This window comes from Eubalaena glacialis, chromosome 18 (assembly GCF_028564815.1).
Source record: "Eubalaena glacialis isolate mEubGla1 chromosome 18, mEubGla1.1.hap2.+ XY, whole genome shotgun sequence".
NCBI lineage: Eukaryota > Metazoa > Chordata > Mammalia > Artiodactyla > Balaenidae > Eubalaena > Eubalaena glacialis.
In genome coordinates, this window is record NC_083733.1 from 63,185,023 (window position 1) to 63,200,463 (window position 15,441).

Genomic DNA, 15,441 nt, shown 5'->3' on the forward strand with positions numbered 1-15,441 from the left:
TTTTTTATTCCACTATAAACTTTATTTTATTTAGAAAAGCAAAAGACAGCCGTAGGTATTTCAGAGAGTGCAGCAGAGTGTAAAGACAAATACAAAAGACACCTGGGATATAGCTGGCTGGATTCTGCCTTCTGGACACCGTGGATCTCACTGCAACTGACTAGGTTTGCTGTGGCTTTGGGAGGTTCAGAATCAAGTCTGTGGCCGCCTCTGGCACCCTGGCCACTTCAACAGGCATTCTGTGGACTAATATTTTATGCTGGTTTCATCTCTACTGTTCATCTGTTATGACAAGTGTGACAGGAATTGTGCCGAGGACACAAGGGGAACAAGAAACAGTCCCTGCCCACAGGGGCTCACAACCTAATGGCGAGGCAGAGAAGTAAACAGTCGGCACAATACAGTGTGACGAGTGTAACCGAAGATGTGAGCTCGCAAGCTCAGTGTGGTGTGGGGCCCGAAGGATGCAGGACGGCCACCTGACCCAGCTTCAGGGTGGCTGAGAGGGCTTCCCGGAGGAGGTGAAGCCTGAGATAAGGAGACGAGGACGAAGAGGTGTGTCAGCCAGGCAAGGTGAGACCTCTTTTCTCAACACCTCATTCAAGTCCCTCATCTGACCTATCTTTCCTCCTTTGAAATTCTATGTCCCACTGTCCGTTCCATTCACAAGTCACTTCTCTATACTGGTTACACTTATACCAGGCTGCTGGCTCCTTGAGGATGGAGATTCTTCAACCGTATAGTCTTTTCTCCCTGCACCTATGACTGTGTGTTGGACAGAGTGGCCGCGTGGCACCCCGGCTGGGAGACAGGTGGTTCTCAGGTGGCTCAGTGCTTCTCCAGCTCTTGGAGGCGGGTGGTTGTAGTAGATGGAGAGAGTCTAGGACACACAGGCGATACACACAGAAACCACACCTGCGAGGCTGCTGCCTGGACCGGGGCGCTGAGAATCCTTTCTATTCGCTAAGGTGGAAAGTCACACCGCAGAACAGTTCTCTCAACAGCACGACTGTTTGAAAGAAAGAAAGAAACAAACATGTATTTCATTGCAACCCCAAACGGGACAGACTGCATGTCCCCAGCCCCGCTGTGCACCCTCGGGGCAGCCGGCTCAGTCGAAGGTGATGCGGAAGCTGCGCTCCTGCTCCTTGCGGCGGCCCTCGCACACCTTGGTCACCTCCTCCACCTTCCTCTGCAGCAGGGCCGAGTTCTGGTCGATCCACTGCAGCGAGTCCATGTGCGCGTTGAGGATCTTGCAGATCTGCTGCAGCGGGTCGCTGGTGTCGGCGGGGCCCCCCGACGTGTTCAGATGCTCGATGATGTCCTTGAGGTCCTGGGCCATGCGCTTCAGCTGTGCGTCGATGTTCTCGGCCAGCTTGTAGGTCTTCTCTCGCTCCTCGTCGGCGTGCTGCAGGTACACCGTCCCGCTCTGCTCCTTGACCGACTCCTCCAGCGGGCTCAGCAGGTCCTCCAGCTCCTTCTGCTGAGACAGGATGAAGTCGAGCTCCTGGTCCAGCCTCTTCTGGTCCAGCTTCACCTTCTCGACCTCGCGGTGGAGGGTGGTGATCTTCTCCCCGTTCTCGATCAGCGTGCGGTCCCAGGCGTTGACCTGCGTGGCCTGCTGTAAGAAGTGCCGTTCCTGGTCCTCCAGCTCCAGGCTCCACTTGTTGATCAGACTCTCCAGCTGGGCGTAGGTCATCGCGGGGCTGGCGGACACCCCGGTGGCTGCACTGGGGCCGGCTGGGGTGGTCCCGGAGGCCGCTGTGTTGCTGGGGATCCCCGCTGGAGCCAGTGGTTTTATATTCAAGGAGAAGCCGGTGGTGGCAGTGGTGGCGGTGGTGGTCGTCGCCGTGGAGGCGGTGGAAGCTGCTCCAGGGGCCTTTAGGCTGAAGCCCAACGTCCCCACTCCGGGCGTCCCCGCCGTGGTGGCTGGGGCACAAAGGGAGAGCCCGGTGGCAGCAGACGAGGTTGGAGCGGTTGCCAGCGAGGCAAAGAGCGAGGGCCCAGCACTGGTGGTAGCGGCAGCGGGTGCGGAAGCAGCCGGCTGTGTGGCCCCTGCCCCAGTGGCCGCTGGCGTGGCCGGCGTGAAGGGTAGCCCGGTGAGGGCCGTGGGCTGGGCCGAACTCCCCATGGAGCCAATGTTGAAGCCGGAGGTCCCGGTCTGGGACGTGCTTCCACCCGTGAACGAGAAGCCCCCAGGTGTGGTGGACGGAGCAGCAGACGTGGTGGTGGAGCCAAACACAAAGCCGGTGGGCGCCGTGCCCTGGGCTGACGTGACGGCGCTCGAGATGGCATTGGTGAGGGTGCTGCCGCCGAGCCCAAAGCCGCTGGGCTGCGTCGTGGCCGGGGTGGCAGCCGCGCCGCTCAAGTTTAGCTTTGGGCTGTTGATCCCTAAGGAAAATCCGGTTGCTCCTGCTGTAGGAGTTGTGGTTCCAAAACTGAATCCTGGGGTCTGTGTCGCCGGAGCCTGGGTAGTGAGTGAGAACAGGCTGGTGGAAGGGGTGCTCGCGGCTGGCTGGGAGGGAGTCCCAAAATTAAACCCGCCGGTGCCAGACGTGGAGAAGGAAAACCCCGTAGCAGGCGTGGTTGTTGCTGTCTTTGCAGCGCCAAAGGTGAACCCGCCTGTGGGGGCCCCAGTGCCTCCAAAATTAAACCCGCTCATGGCTCCAGACTCTTGTGGCAGCAGCTACTCCGGCTCCCAAAGCAAATCCACCGGTGTCTGCAACCTTGGAAAGATTTTTTAAAGCAGAGGAAGTGACATGATCAGATGGCAGTTTTGGAAAGGCAACCTCAGCGGCACGACGGAGCCGTCTGCAGGGTGGCAGGACTCGATAATTCTGATTAAGCAGCCACCCTTCCTCTTCTCAATGTGTAGCCTAACCAGGCCCTGCTAAACTAGGAAAGAAGGATCGGGAAGCACAGCCCGTCCCGGGGGTCAGGCACTAGGAGCTGGAGGTGCTTGGGCCGCTCATGGCCACAGCCAGCATCAGCGGGAGCCCTGCTGCCAAGGAGGGGAAGGCCGAAGAGCGGGCGCCTGAACCGACCTCAGCCCCTGAGGAGGAGGTCAGATTCGAGGCGCTTCTGGCGAGCGGGGCTAGAGGCACACAAGCGCCTTTGGGACCTGCTCCGCAGGCCTCCCTGCTGACTGCAAGTGGGTGGGGGGGTAGGCTGATTTGGCACAGTGCCACCCCACGTGCCCTTCTGGACCTCGCAGAGAGACGGGCCCCGGGAAGCTGAGCCGTACACCAGGGCCTTGGGTGCCAAAGGCCCCCTCTGCGCACACCCCACACCATTTAGGAGGATGGAGGGCATGTTGGCGCAGTCCCTCGCCCTCCTTCGAACTCAGGGGTGGGCATGAGACCCGAGTGCTCAATCAGAGCGCTTGGCGCCCCCGGCCGCAGAGACTGGTTCAAGGGGACATGGAGACGTGAGTCGGCCAAGAGATCTCCCCCGGGTTTCTCTCCAGGTGCTACAGAGGGGCCTCCTCCACCTGCAGGTGCAGGGCACAGAGGATGAGCACCGGGAGATGATGAGCTGCCACCAGAGAGCACACAGGAGAGAGGGCGGGGGAGAGAGCGCGAGAGCCCCAGGAAATCCAGTCCTGCTAACCTGCCCCACTCCGTCCTCCTCAGAAGCGCCATGAGCCAGCACGCCCCTGTTCAGTTTGAGCTGACTGAGTTCCGTAATTTCTAACTGAAAAAGCCCTGAGCAGAGCCGCCTGTTAGCTGGAAAGTCAAAGGTGACTCGGAGAGGAAAAGGTCAGTGGGCGTGAGTGATCACACGCTGAGCACCAACCCTCAGGCGGGCTGCTCACGGACATGATCTCTCACTACTGTCTGGCGGCAGGGGTTATGTCCCCACGTCCAAGATGAGGAAACTGGGCTCACAGGGCTGCGGTGACCTACCAGGAGCTGACCCCAGGCCATGGGCCTGATCCACGAAGCTCCTCACCCAGCACGGGCACCAGATGACAGGGCGTTTCCCTGCACCGAACTAGGGGATCAATTAGGTATCAAATATAAGGAAGATCTGCATTATACCCACTGACACGGCCTCTAACTATATTCAAGAAATGCAGGAAATGACAACAAAGGGAAGCAGAATGCAAATTTACTAGTGCAGTGTGATCTTAGCTGTGGAAAAACAGAACTACTCTGAACAAAGAGGGTTGGAAAGAAATACACTGACATGTGACTGGGGGCTGTCTTTGCCTGTGGGACTACAGGTGGATGGTCTCCTTGCCAATTTGCAGTAGCTTCCAAATGTTCATTCCATCTGTATAATAGACACATAATTGATAAGCTTGGTTTTTGAAAGAGACCTTCGTATTACAGGGTGTAAATATACTCTGAAGAACCAGAGAACTTGTGTAGCCAGATACTAGAATCACAGTTCGAGTGGGACAGATGGGGAGACTGAATTAAACAAACCTCCCCTAGGCTGGTGCTCAATCACACCTTGTCTTGCCCCAAAGGTGACTTGGGTGTGGGGAGGGGCTGGACACCACAGGCTGGGCTGAAGGAAGCAGGGGAGCCGGCATGTGTAAATACCACCATGCCAGGTCAGGACCAAACATGTGGTCCTCTAGAGACACCCATGTCGGACTTCCCTGGTGGCACAGTGGTTAAGAATCCGCCTGCCAATGCAGGGAACACGAGTTCGAGCCCTGGTCTGGGAAGATCCCACATGCCACGGAGCAACTAAGCCCGTGCGCCACAACTACTGAGCCTGCGCTCTAGAGTCCGCGAGCCACAACTACTGAGCCCATGTGCCACAACTACTGAAGCTCACGCACCTAGAGCCCGTGCTCCGCAACAAGAGAAGCCACCGCAATGAGAAGCCCGCGCACTGCAACGAAGAGTAGCCCCCGCTCACTGCAACCAGAGAAAGCCTGCACGCAGCAACGAAGACCCAACGCAGCCAAAAACAAATAAATAAATAAATTTATATATAACAGGGGGCTTCCCTGGTGGCGCAGTGGTTGAGAATCTGCCTGCCAATGCAGGGGACACGGGTTCGAGCCCTGGTCTGGGAAGATCCCACATGCCGCGGAGCGACTAGGCCCGTGAGCCACAATTGCTGAGCCTGCGCGTCTGGAGCCTGTGCTCCGCAACAAGAGAGGCCGCGATAGTGAGAGGCCCGCGCACCGCGATGAAGAGTGGCCCCCACTTGCCGCAACTAGAGAAAGCCCTGGCACAGAAACGAAGACCCAACACAGCCATAAATTTAAAAAAAAAAAAAAAAATTAATATATAACAAAAAATAAAGACACCCATGTCCTACTCCCTGGAACCCGGGAATATACTACCGTATGCAGCAGAAGGAATTTTCTGATGTGATTAAATTAAGGATCTTGAAACGGGGAGATAATCCTGGGTTAAACAGTGGGCCCTAAATGTCACCATGAGTGTCCTTATAAAATGGAGGCAGAGAGAGATTTGGCTAGAGAAGAGACCACCTGAAGATGGAAGCAGAGACTGGAGTAACGCATTTTTAACTTGGAGATAGAGGAAGGTGCCATAAGCCAAGGAATGCAGGTGGCCTTTAGAAGCTGGAAAAGGCAAGGAAATGGAATCTCCCCTGGAGTCTCCAGTAGGAACCAGCTCTCCTTGATTTCAGCCCAGTGAGAATGATTTTGGACTCTGATCTCCGTAAATACAGAGAATAAATGTGCATTGTTTTAAGCTGCTAATAAGTTTGTGATAATTTGTGAGAACAGCCATAGGACACGAATACAGTTGGGGAGTAGAAAGTGTCTGACGGATATGAAGGGGGACCCCGTGACTCCCTAGGGCTCCCTGAGACTCAGCTCCCTCATCAGGAAAGTGGGAGTGGCCCCTACGACACTGAAGCATGGCCGAGTCGGGAGGGAGCTGGGTATGGTGTTAATGACCTCGGTCGCTGCGCACAGGCACGCACTGCACTGTCACTCTGGGGTGAGCCTCTGGAAGCTGGTGAGGAAGGGAGGCCGGGGGTGGGTGGAGGTGGGCGTGAATCCAGCTGTGAAGTGCTCAGGAAAAAGACCTGGAGGTTGTGGCTGACCTCAAGTTTAACACGAACTCACGGTCAGCTGCCACTCTTCAGCGGGCCTCAGGCTGCATGACCCATTCCAGCGTCGAAATGAGAGTGGTTCTGGGGCAGCCGACCCCGGCCCCGACAGCACTGTGCTACGTACCCCCTCCTCAGCCAACTTCACACCCGTGCTACGAGGAGGTCGGGACGATGGCCCCAGCGCACAGATTGGGGAGGAGAGGCTCAGACGGAAGTAACCTGCAATTCCACCCCACGGTGGGCCCTAGAGCCCCGCCCCTGCACTGAAAAGCCCTCTTCATTTCTACTTCATCAAATGGGCACCCCTCGCCATCCCGGTTACAGGGCAAGCAGCCCTGCTTTGTGGGCATGGCCGCTATTTTGCACCCCAGCTTCCACCCCACACCCTCATGTGCTTATTTTCCTTTCATTTAAAAGCAGCTACGAGACGGCTCCCTGGTTTCAGGCACGAAGCTCGTCTCTAAGCCTGAAGAAGAGACCCGGGCTGGAACTCTGCTCCTGCCACTCACTAGCTGTGGGTCCCGGCGCAGGTTGCTCCTGAACCGCTCTGTGCCTCAGCGTTCCCACCTGTAATGAGGATACTCCCCTCACACGCTGAAGAATAAACAAGGTCATGAATGAGGGGCCGTGTGCCTGGCCCAGAGAAGGCATCCGCCAGTCCTGTCTCCTCTTCCCTCTGCCTACGTAGCTGCCCCTCCACCTTCCACCGCAGACCCCTGGTTTTGTTCGGTCTCCTCCACACAGCCATGTGCTTCTGGGGAGAGGGGCCCGGGGCCGCCCGCCCTGAGCCAGCAGACCTCAACTGGCTGCCTCCGACCCACCACCTCCTGGGACATACACTCAAAATGTAAGCTGATCAGACCACCACCACCAGTCTCTCTCCAGGGGCGGGATCATGACCTTGGCCTTTTTACAAAGCTCTTCTGGGGGCTTCCGAGAAAGGCCTCTCACTCTCGCCACCGCAAGTGCCTAAGCCTCCGGGACCACCGGCACCCGGCCCTGCACCCGTTCCCTTCTTGCTCAGAGACGCCCACACCCCCCGGCTCACTGCAGAGCCACCTCGAGCTGGGTCTGCTACCAGCAGCCAGGAGCATCCGAACTGCTACACCCACGTGTCTCAGTTCTCAAGACCTCATTCGAGACAGCTTCTGCTATTTATAAGCTGCAGCTAAAATTTTTCAGAAAACCATTTATAGAAAGCTCTTTGCTTCGTATACCACAAGAAAAACAATCTCCCGTGGGGCCTTGTCTGGTTTGACGGTTCTCTATTTATTAAACACCTCATCTGTTTCCAACACCTCGGATGCCAGGGACCTACTGAGAGTGGTGAACACGTACTGATCCAGCCCACCCTGTGTGTTACGGCTCACTTATTCCTGAAAGCAGGTCCATTTGACGAACGGGGAGAGTGAGGCCCAGGAAGATGACCTAAACCCTGAAGGCAGCCAGAGATGCGGCAAACGTCGGTTTCAGTACCAGGGCTGCAGGCACGGGCAAGGCTGGGTCACAGGTAGTGGGAGCGGATGCCTGAGCTGAGCGTTGAAGGATGAGGGGTCAGCCCGGAGACAGGGAGGAGGGCCCGGGTGGAGGCAGAGAGAGGCTGACCAGCAGGTGTGGCTCTGGGGCCTCAGTGCGCTGCCGGCATGGGCTGGAGGGAGAATGTGCGCAGGGCAGGGCTGAACCCTGCACATTCCAAAGAAATGACTGGCCCTTGCCCGGCTCTGGGCTGGTCTCTCCTGGACTCTGCCCCGAATACCTTTTCCCCTTGCCGATTTTAATCTGTTTTGGTTTTGCTGTAATAAACCATAACTATAACAGCTTTGCTGAGTTGTGATCTGTCCTTCCAGCAAATCACAGAAGCTGAGGGTGGTCTTGGGGACCCGTGACCACATTCACGTATGGTGCCACGTGATGTGATGGGAGAAGCTGGCAGAGCCACCGATGTCACGATAATGGCCAGACTTTATCCTGAGGGAGCCACAGAGGGACTTTAAGGCGGGGGGAGGGGGGGACTAACATGGTGGGGGGTGGACTGGAGCAGTAGAGGCTGGAGGTGGGGCAGCTGGGAGGAGGCTGGGCGACGGTCTAGGCCAAGAGCCCAAGGCCTGAGCCAGGATCCTGGGGATGGAGAAGAGAGAATCCCAGGTTGGGACATGTATGCATCTGCACCAAAATGAGACAAAGCGATAGTTCTGCAGGGTCTGTCCCGGTTAACAAAGCCACCGACGACCAGAACTTTGGGAGTTTCTCATAAAACATGGCTGAACAAATACACACTATTGTGAGCTGTGAAAAAAAGAGAAGAAAAAAAAGCCCTCTGCCCTTTGTGAGGGCTTTTCTACTTTTACCAAAGGGGTGAGCTTTCCTAAAAGAGAAGCTGACGCTGCTTGGGGGCAAGCGGGGAGGTACAAAAATTGGAGAAGTGGTGCCTTTTCCTGGGAAGAGGGGAGCGTGTGCCCAGGCCAGGTGCTTGGAACTGGGCAGCTGCGGCCGGGGTAGTTGGTCCACGTAGGACCCAGGCCCCGAGTGAGAAGTGGCTGCCTTGAGGTCACTGAGGGTGTTACTGGCAGAGCCACCAGCCCCGCATTTGCCCTCATTTTCCAAACCACATCTGGCCACCTGCATGGCCCCGGGGCGTCTGGGATTCCCACCTACAGACACAACTCACCCCCAGCTTCGAGGACCAGGGTTCTCTGCCATCACCTCCACCTTCGCTCAGGTCCACTAACCTTTAGTTCTTCTGCCTCTCCAAACCCGAACTTCATCTACTTTATTCACTCTAGCATTTACTCAGTCCTACCCTGTGTACAGTGACGACAACACAGAGAGGAAAAATGGTCCGTCTCCCGAGGGGGGAGTCACAGAGAGCACACAAATTCTTTGCAGTACAACAGTCGTTCATACAACAGGTATTGTTGATCACCTGCTATGTACAGACACTATTCAAGGCCCCGAAAATACGGCTGTAGATGAGACAGAGGAGTCTCTGCTCTCGTGGAGCTACATTCCAGCGGGGGAGACAAACAGGAAAACAAGACACAACAGAGAAATTACATGGCATGTTAGAAGAGGATCAGTGTCACGGAGAAAAGACCAAGTGGGGCAAGGGAAGGGGAAGAGGGGGCGCAGCGCAGGGGTGAGGGGATTAACAGAGGCGGCCAGAGGGAAGAGCATCTGAGACCAGAGGGAGGAGCCAGAACAAAGTCCTGGGGTGGGACCACGACAGCAGGAGGCCGGTGTGGCTGGAGGGCAGGCAGGCGGCACTGTTACTGAGCCCTGGGCTCTCCTTTCCCTCCCTCCCTACCCCAGCCCCTTTTCTTAGACACCAGGAACAGGGGTGTTTGGGAATGAATATGGGGGGACCTCAGCCTTGGACCAAGAGGAAAAGAAAGATTAAGAAGGGTATGGGGGAGGGGTTGTGTGTGGTGGACAGAATAACAGCCCTGAGACATGTCCACACGCTAATCCCAGAACCTGTGAATACCTGACCTCACGTGGCAAAAAGGGACTTCACAGATGTGATTAAGGATCCTGAGATGGGGAAATGATCCTGAATTATCTGCGTGGGCTTTCAATGTAATCACGAGGGTTCTTAGTGGAATCAGGAGGCAGAAGAGGACAGCCAGAGGGACCATGACCGTGGAAGAACCTTCCGAGAGCTGCTACATTGCTGCTCTGAAGACAGAGGAAGGGGCCATGAGCCAAGGAAAGCAGGTGGCCTCTAGGAGCTGGAAAAGGCAAAACCCAGGGTCTCTCCCAGTGTCCAGAAGTGCACCCATTTCAGACTTCTGACCTCCAGAACTGTAAGAGGAAATATTTGTGTTGTCTTAAACCGCTAAGTTCGTGGTAACCTGTTACAACAGCAATAGGAAACTAATACAGGGGTGGGGGACAAAGAAAGAACAGGGCGGAACTCAATAATATTGAGAAATGGATGGGAAACACATCCTGGAGTTGGGGTTGAGAAAGGGGCAGGAGGGAGGGGCGACGGGGCCAGGGCAGGCCTGCCTCTGTGCGTCGGGGCCGAGGACACAGGGGTGTTGCGATCGCGGGACCCTAGCAGCTGCGGAGCTAGTGGGGAAAGAACAGCTGTGATCCTGAAAATCCAGACATCCGCGGCCACTGGGGCGACCTCATCGGGGCGTGGATGTGACACCCAGCAACGACAGGCCATGTATGACGGAGGGGAGGGGCAGGGTGGCCTGGGAGCACCAAGGAGGGCTTGCGGTTGTGACGGTATCAGCCCCACAGGGCAGGATTTCCCTCTGTTTTGTTTATGGCTGTACCCCCAGCACGTAGAGCAGTGCCTGGCATGCAGCAGGCACCCAATAAATAATTGTGACTGACCGACGGCCTGAGAACTGATACTAACTACATTTACTGAGTGCCACCTATGTAAGCGGTACCCGGCCAGGAGCACTAGGGAGCAAGCAGCACACTGAACCCTTCCTGGATGGGAAACAAGCTCAGAGAGGTCATGTCACTTCTTCAAGGTCACACAGCAGCGAACACTAGTCCCAAGAAGGGAATCGAGCTCCTTCTGGGGCAGGGGAGGGGGAGGTGTCAGAATTAAGTCTTAATGGAGGAGTGGGGTGCTCTGGGTGGACATGCGGCTGAGCAGCCGAGGGAGTGACACACCTCCAGGGCAGCTTCTGCACAGCTACGGCCGGAGCAGCAGGCTGAGGGGTCGAGGGCCGGGTCACAGAAGCAGACTGGCAGCCAGTCCACACATCGGACACAAAGCCGGGACCCCACTTCCCTCCCAGCCCCACCGCGGCCCTTCACCTTCTCACCTCAGAAGTGACTCTCCCACCACGAGGCTCATCCACCAGGGCAGAGGCAGCTGCCCCACATCCACCACCTTCCTTCATAACAGAAACTCTCTTTCATTTGGGGCAGCAACGAGTCCAGCCAAAGGACTCCATGTGCCACGGCTCCTTAATGGGGCCCAGGTCTGTCTAGTCCACTGATGGGCTGGGAGGAGGGCAGCAGGCCTGCAGCGGTCATGAGAAGGCCAGCCGTGCACTTCCGTGAGCTCTGCGGACAGAGGACTTTGCCCATCCTCTTCTGCCAGTTGCCCGGCAGGACACAGCCCAGCAACGAGAAGTGGGCGCTGCAGCCTGTCGGCCCAAGCACCTGCTCCTCCACTCCTAGCCCTGGGATCTTAGTTCTAAGTTCATCCCCCGGGCCTCAGTTTCCTCATCTGAAAAAAGGGGATGACGGCTCCAGAATCATACAGTCTCTGTGAAGATGAAATGGTCTAATCTGTGTCAAGCACTTAGCACCGTGTCTGGTGTATCCTCGGGACCCAGGAAATGTTAAATTAATGCGGTTCTGGGAAGTGACGGGAGCAACCGCTCCTGGCATTCTGCCCACAGCCACCTGGTGGCTGCCAACAACGCTGAGCCCAGACAGTGCCCAGGCAGGACAGGAGCTATCTGTACCAACTACATTTTCCCTTTGGAATTAGCTATTTATTTAAGACTTGGAGGAAGTGTGGCCACGGGCTCAGAGAGACCAGAGGAGGGGAGAAGACATGGGAGAGACAAGGCAGGAAATCAGAGACTGAGGGAACCGCTGCCCCTGGACGTCATCAGCCCAGCCCAGCGCTGCTGAGCGCGGCCCTGCCTGGGGAAATGTGATGCCCGTTGAGGCTCAAAGGCCCGGCCCGGCCCAGCCCGGCCGGTACCTTTGCTGTGTTAGTGCAGGGACTCCCTGTCCCCTGCCCCCCACCATCATCTCCTCTGGGTTGTCTCACCAACATGTGAGACACTGACTCTTGCTTCTTAAATCGCTCTTGAATCGGATCCCCTACTCTCCCTTGAGTCAAAGAAAACCCCTCTAAACCTCAGGGAACGGATGAGCCCAGAAAGCCTGCCCTTCAAGAATGGAAATCAACTGATCAGCGACGAGCAGCTTGCCAACCAGACCTTAGACAAGGCAGAGTCTCAGGCTCCAGAGCGGCGAGGAGGCCAGTGTGGCCAGACCAGAGTGCGGTGTGAAGCCACGAGAGAGTTCTGAAGTTCCAGGATCTGATTTACGTTTTGAAAGACTTGCCCAGGTTGCTGGGAGGTGGGGTGGGGCAAGACGCCAGCAGTCGCCTGGCGGGGGCTGGTGGTGACCTGGGCCACTCTGTCTGGCTCTTACACAACCACCCTGCCTGGTGGGCCCGGCCAACCCCAGGCACAGGAAACGGAGCCCCCGAGAGGGGCAGAGAGGCTTTTCTAAGCCAGTCTGCAGCAGGGAAACCTCAGCGCTCCCCTCCATGTAAAGGCCATCTCTCTTCCACAGCACAAGGCTCCCCAGCTGCGAGGGTGGGACAGAGACCAGGCAGATGCAGCTTTCAACTGCCCTCTCACCTCCTTAAGCTGCCTGGGGTTCCGGTCCTAATTTCCTCGGGCCTGTTCCTCCCTGTGGATGGGCACACTGCAGGTTTCTCACCCTCCCAGGTATCAATATAACGAACCCATGTTAAACATTAGAGACCTGTCTGGACAAACAGGAGGTGTGTCTGTCTGTCTGCTGTGGGGAGGGGAGGGGATGTGGAAAGCCTCACTGCCTGTCCTGGTCACATGAACTGATCCCTAAATGTCCCTGCATGCTAACTGCCCAAGAGACACTGTCACATGTGTTCCATTTCCCAACCCACCCAATGACATACTGGTCATTTTTTAAAATGAAAATTAAATTCTTTTTGTGAAGAGAGAGTTTGTTCACATGGTTCTATGTTCCAAAGGTATAAGAGGGAATTCCACGGTCTCTGTGATCCTCCCCTGCCCCGCACAGCTATCTTTCTTCCCTGCAGACAAGCTTTTAAGTTTCTTTTGCCTCTTTCCAGAGATTTTCTTTTTTTCTTTTTAAAAATAAATAAATAAATAAATAAATAAATTTATTTACTTTTGGCTGTGTTGGGTCTTCATTGCTGCGCGTGGGTTTTCTCTAGTTGTGGTGAGCGGGGGCTACTCTCCGTTGCGGTGCGCGGCCTTCTCATTGCTGTGGCTTCTCTTGTTGCAGAGCAAGGGCTCTAGGCGCACAGGCTCAGTAGTTGTGGCTCGCAGGCTCTAGAGCGCAGGCTCAGTAGCTGTGGCGCATGGACTTAGTAGCTCCGCGGCCTGTGGGATCTTCCCAGACCAGGGCTCGAACCCGTGTCCCCTGCATTGGCAGGTGGATTCTAAACGACTGCGCCACCAGGGAAGTCCCTTTCCAGAGATTTTCAATGCGTTTAAGTAAATGCAGTTTGCACTCTCCCCCGTTGTACACAAAAGGCTGCATATGCCAGGAGCACTATTCTGCACTCTCCTTTCTTCACTGACTATACCTTAGAAGTCATTTTAAGCAGGCTTATCATCCTCATTGGATGGAGGAGGAAACGCTCTCACAGGGGAACTGCCTTGCACCCCTCGGCTGTTTGCTCCTTGGGGTTGCCTCCAGCTGGTACCTAAATACTTCTTGGACTCAGAGGTTCTCAGTCATCCCTCGTCTTCCTTCCTTCACTGGAAAATACTCTCTCTACCCCAAGAAGTCACCTCATGGCTAAAGAGCAATTACATTCTCCTTCTCACTCCTGAGGCCCAAACCCGCACCTGAAGGAGCTCAGGTGGTGGGACAAACAGCAAATTTCCCCATGGGGAAAACGAACCAGGTGAGACGTATGTGGAAAAGTCAGGAAACAACCAGAGGAGTAGATTTTTAAGGAAGATTCTAGAAGCACTCTTAATATAAAATAATAGGACTGGACGAGATCTGAGGATTACTCAGGTACTGGGTCCCTTACCTTTTTTGCCAAGAACTGTTTTGTTTCCTTCTCTTGTACTGAAAGATATTTTTTCCCCCTCTACCTAACTGCATTTTGTGTGTGTGTGTGTGTGTGTGTGTGTGTGTGTGTGTGTGGCCGTGCTGCATGTGAGATCTTAGTTCTCTGACCAGGGATGGAACCCGTGCCCCCTGCAGTGAAAGCGCAGCAGAGTCTTTACCACTGGACCACCAACGAAGTCCGCCTAACTGCATTTTTAACATTTAAATTTTAACTACACAATCAATACATCAGTCCTCTCTTTAAAATATTGTTTTGGCCACCACCAACAAAGCTAAGCATCCCCTCATCACTATCCTTGATCCTGGTCCCCACACCCATGAGGTACCCCGGTTGAAAGCCGCTGTGTATCTCTTATCTACGTACTTGTGCGTACATTCATAGCCAGAGGAAATGATTTTATTCATATGTTTTCTCTACTACACAGGGGATCATACTGCATGTGTCACTCCACAAATTGTAGCGTTTTCAACAGGTTTTCCTCTCCTTCTAGCTGCTGTAAACCAGTCTGCAGTGTGACTAGACCACATTTTATTTATCCGTGCCTCTACTGATGGACATTTAGAATGCTCCTGATTTTTTCTTTATTATAAACAATACTGCAACAAGCATGCTCACTCATGCTTTCTCGGGCACAGGCACAGACACTTTTCCAGGGCAGATCCCAGAAGAACTGCTGGCCACAGGTACTTGCATTTTGCTTTTGCTAGGGACAACCAAACTGCCCTCCAACTTGCCTGTATGTGCTTTTATTCTAACTGGCAGTGCCTGAGACAACCATTTCCCTACAACCTGCCAGCACCTGAAATTAGGACGGTATTGCCAACCTGATGTATGAACTGCATTAAAAAAAAATAATGATAAAAGCACCAACCATTCAGCACCACTGTATGCCGGCACGTGTTGGGTAATTCACAAATATACCTCATTCATTCAGTCAACAAACATCCACTGAGACTTAGGACAGGACAGGCCTTGGGCTGGGCAAACAAAGACAATATGGCATGGCCACCCACCCTCAAAAACCCAGTGTTATAAATGTGATGAAGGAAAAGCTACCAGAATTGAAAACAGGTAGTCAAACAAGAACCTGTGCACAAACATTCACAGCAGCATAATGCCCAACAGCCAAAAGGTGCCCCCATCTCTAACCACCCTTTGCCTCCATCACTCCACTCCAGCCCCACAGGCCTTCTTGCCGTTCTTCACACACGCCTAAAGCACTCCTGCCTCAGGGTCTTTGCACTTGCTGTTTTCTCTCTCTGGAACACTCTGATGGCCCCACAGCTCACTCCCTTACCTCCTTCAGGTCTTTGCTAAAATGTCACCTACTCAGTGAAGTCTTCCCCAGCTATCGTTAGGACTCAGCATCATCTGAAATACAATATATTCCATTTACAGACCTCGTTTGTTGTCTGTCTCCCCATTAGAACGACGGCTCCATGAAGGGCAGGATTTTGGTCCGTGATCTCCACTGCTGTACCCCAATGTCTGTGACAGTTGCTGGTCACTGGGGGCACTCAGCAAATGCTTGTTAACCCAATAAACAGATCCAGGTTGCTTTGTGCCAGGTACTA

General features: G+C 54.8%; 1 protein-coding gene across 1 annotated transcript in view; it reads right to left on the reverse strand.

Moving 5' to 3' along the window:
• NUP62 (nucleoporin 62) overlaps nt 1–15,441 on the reverse strand; it is a 25,245-nt gene continuing 9,804 nt past the window's right edge. Inside the window, exon 2 of the mRNA XM_061172384.1 lies at nt 1–2,726. Coding sequence (XP_061028367.1) covers nt 1,112–2,662 — 1,551 coding nt within the window. The 5' untranslated portion in view covers nt 2,663–2,726 and the 3' untranslated portion in view covers nt 1–1,111. The remainder of the gene's footprint in view (nt 2,727–15,441) is intronic.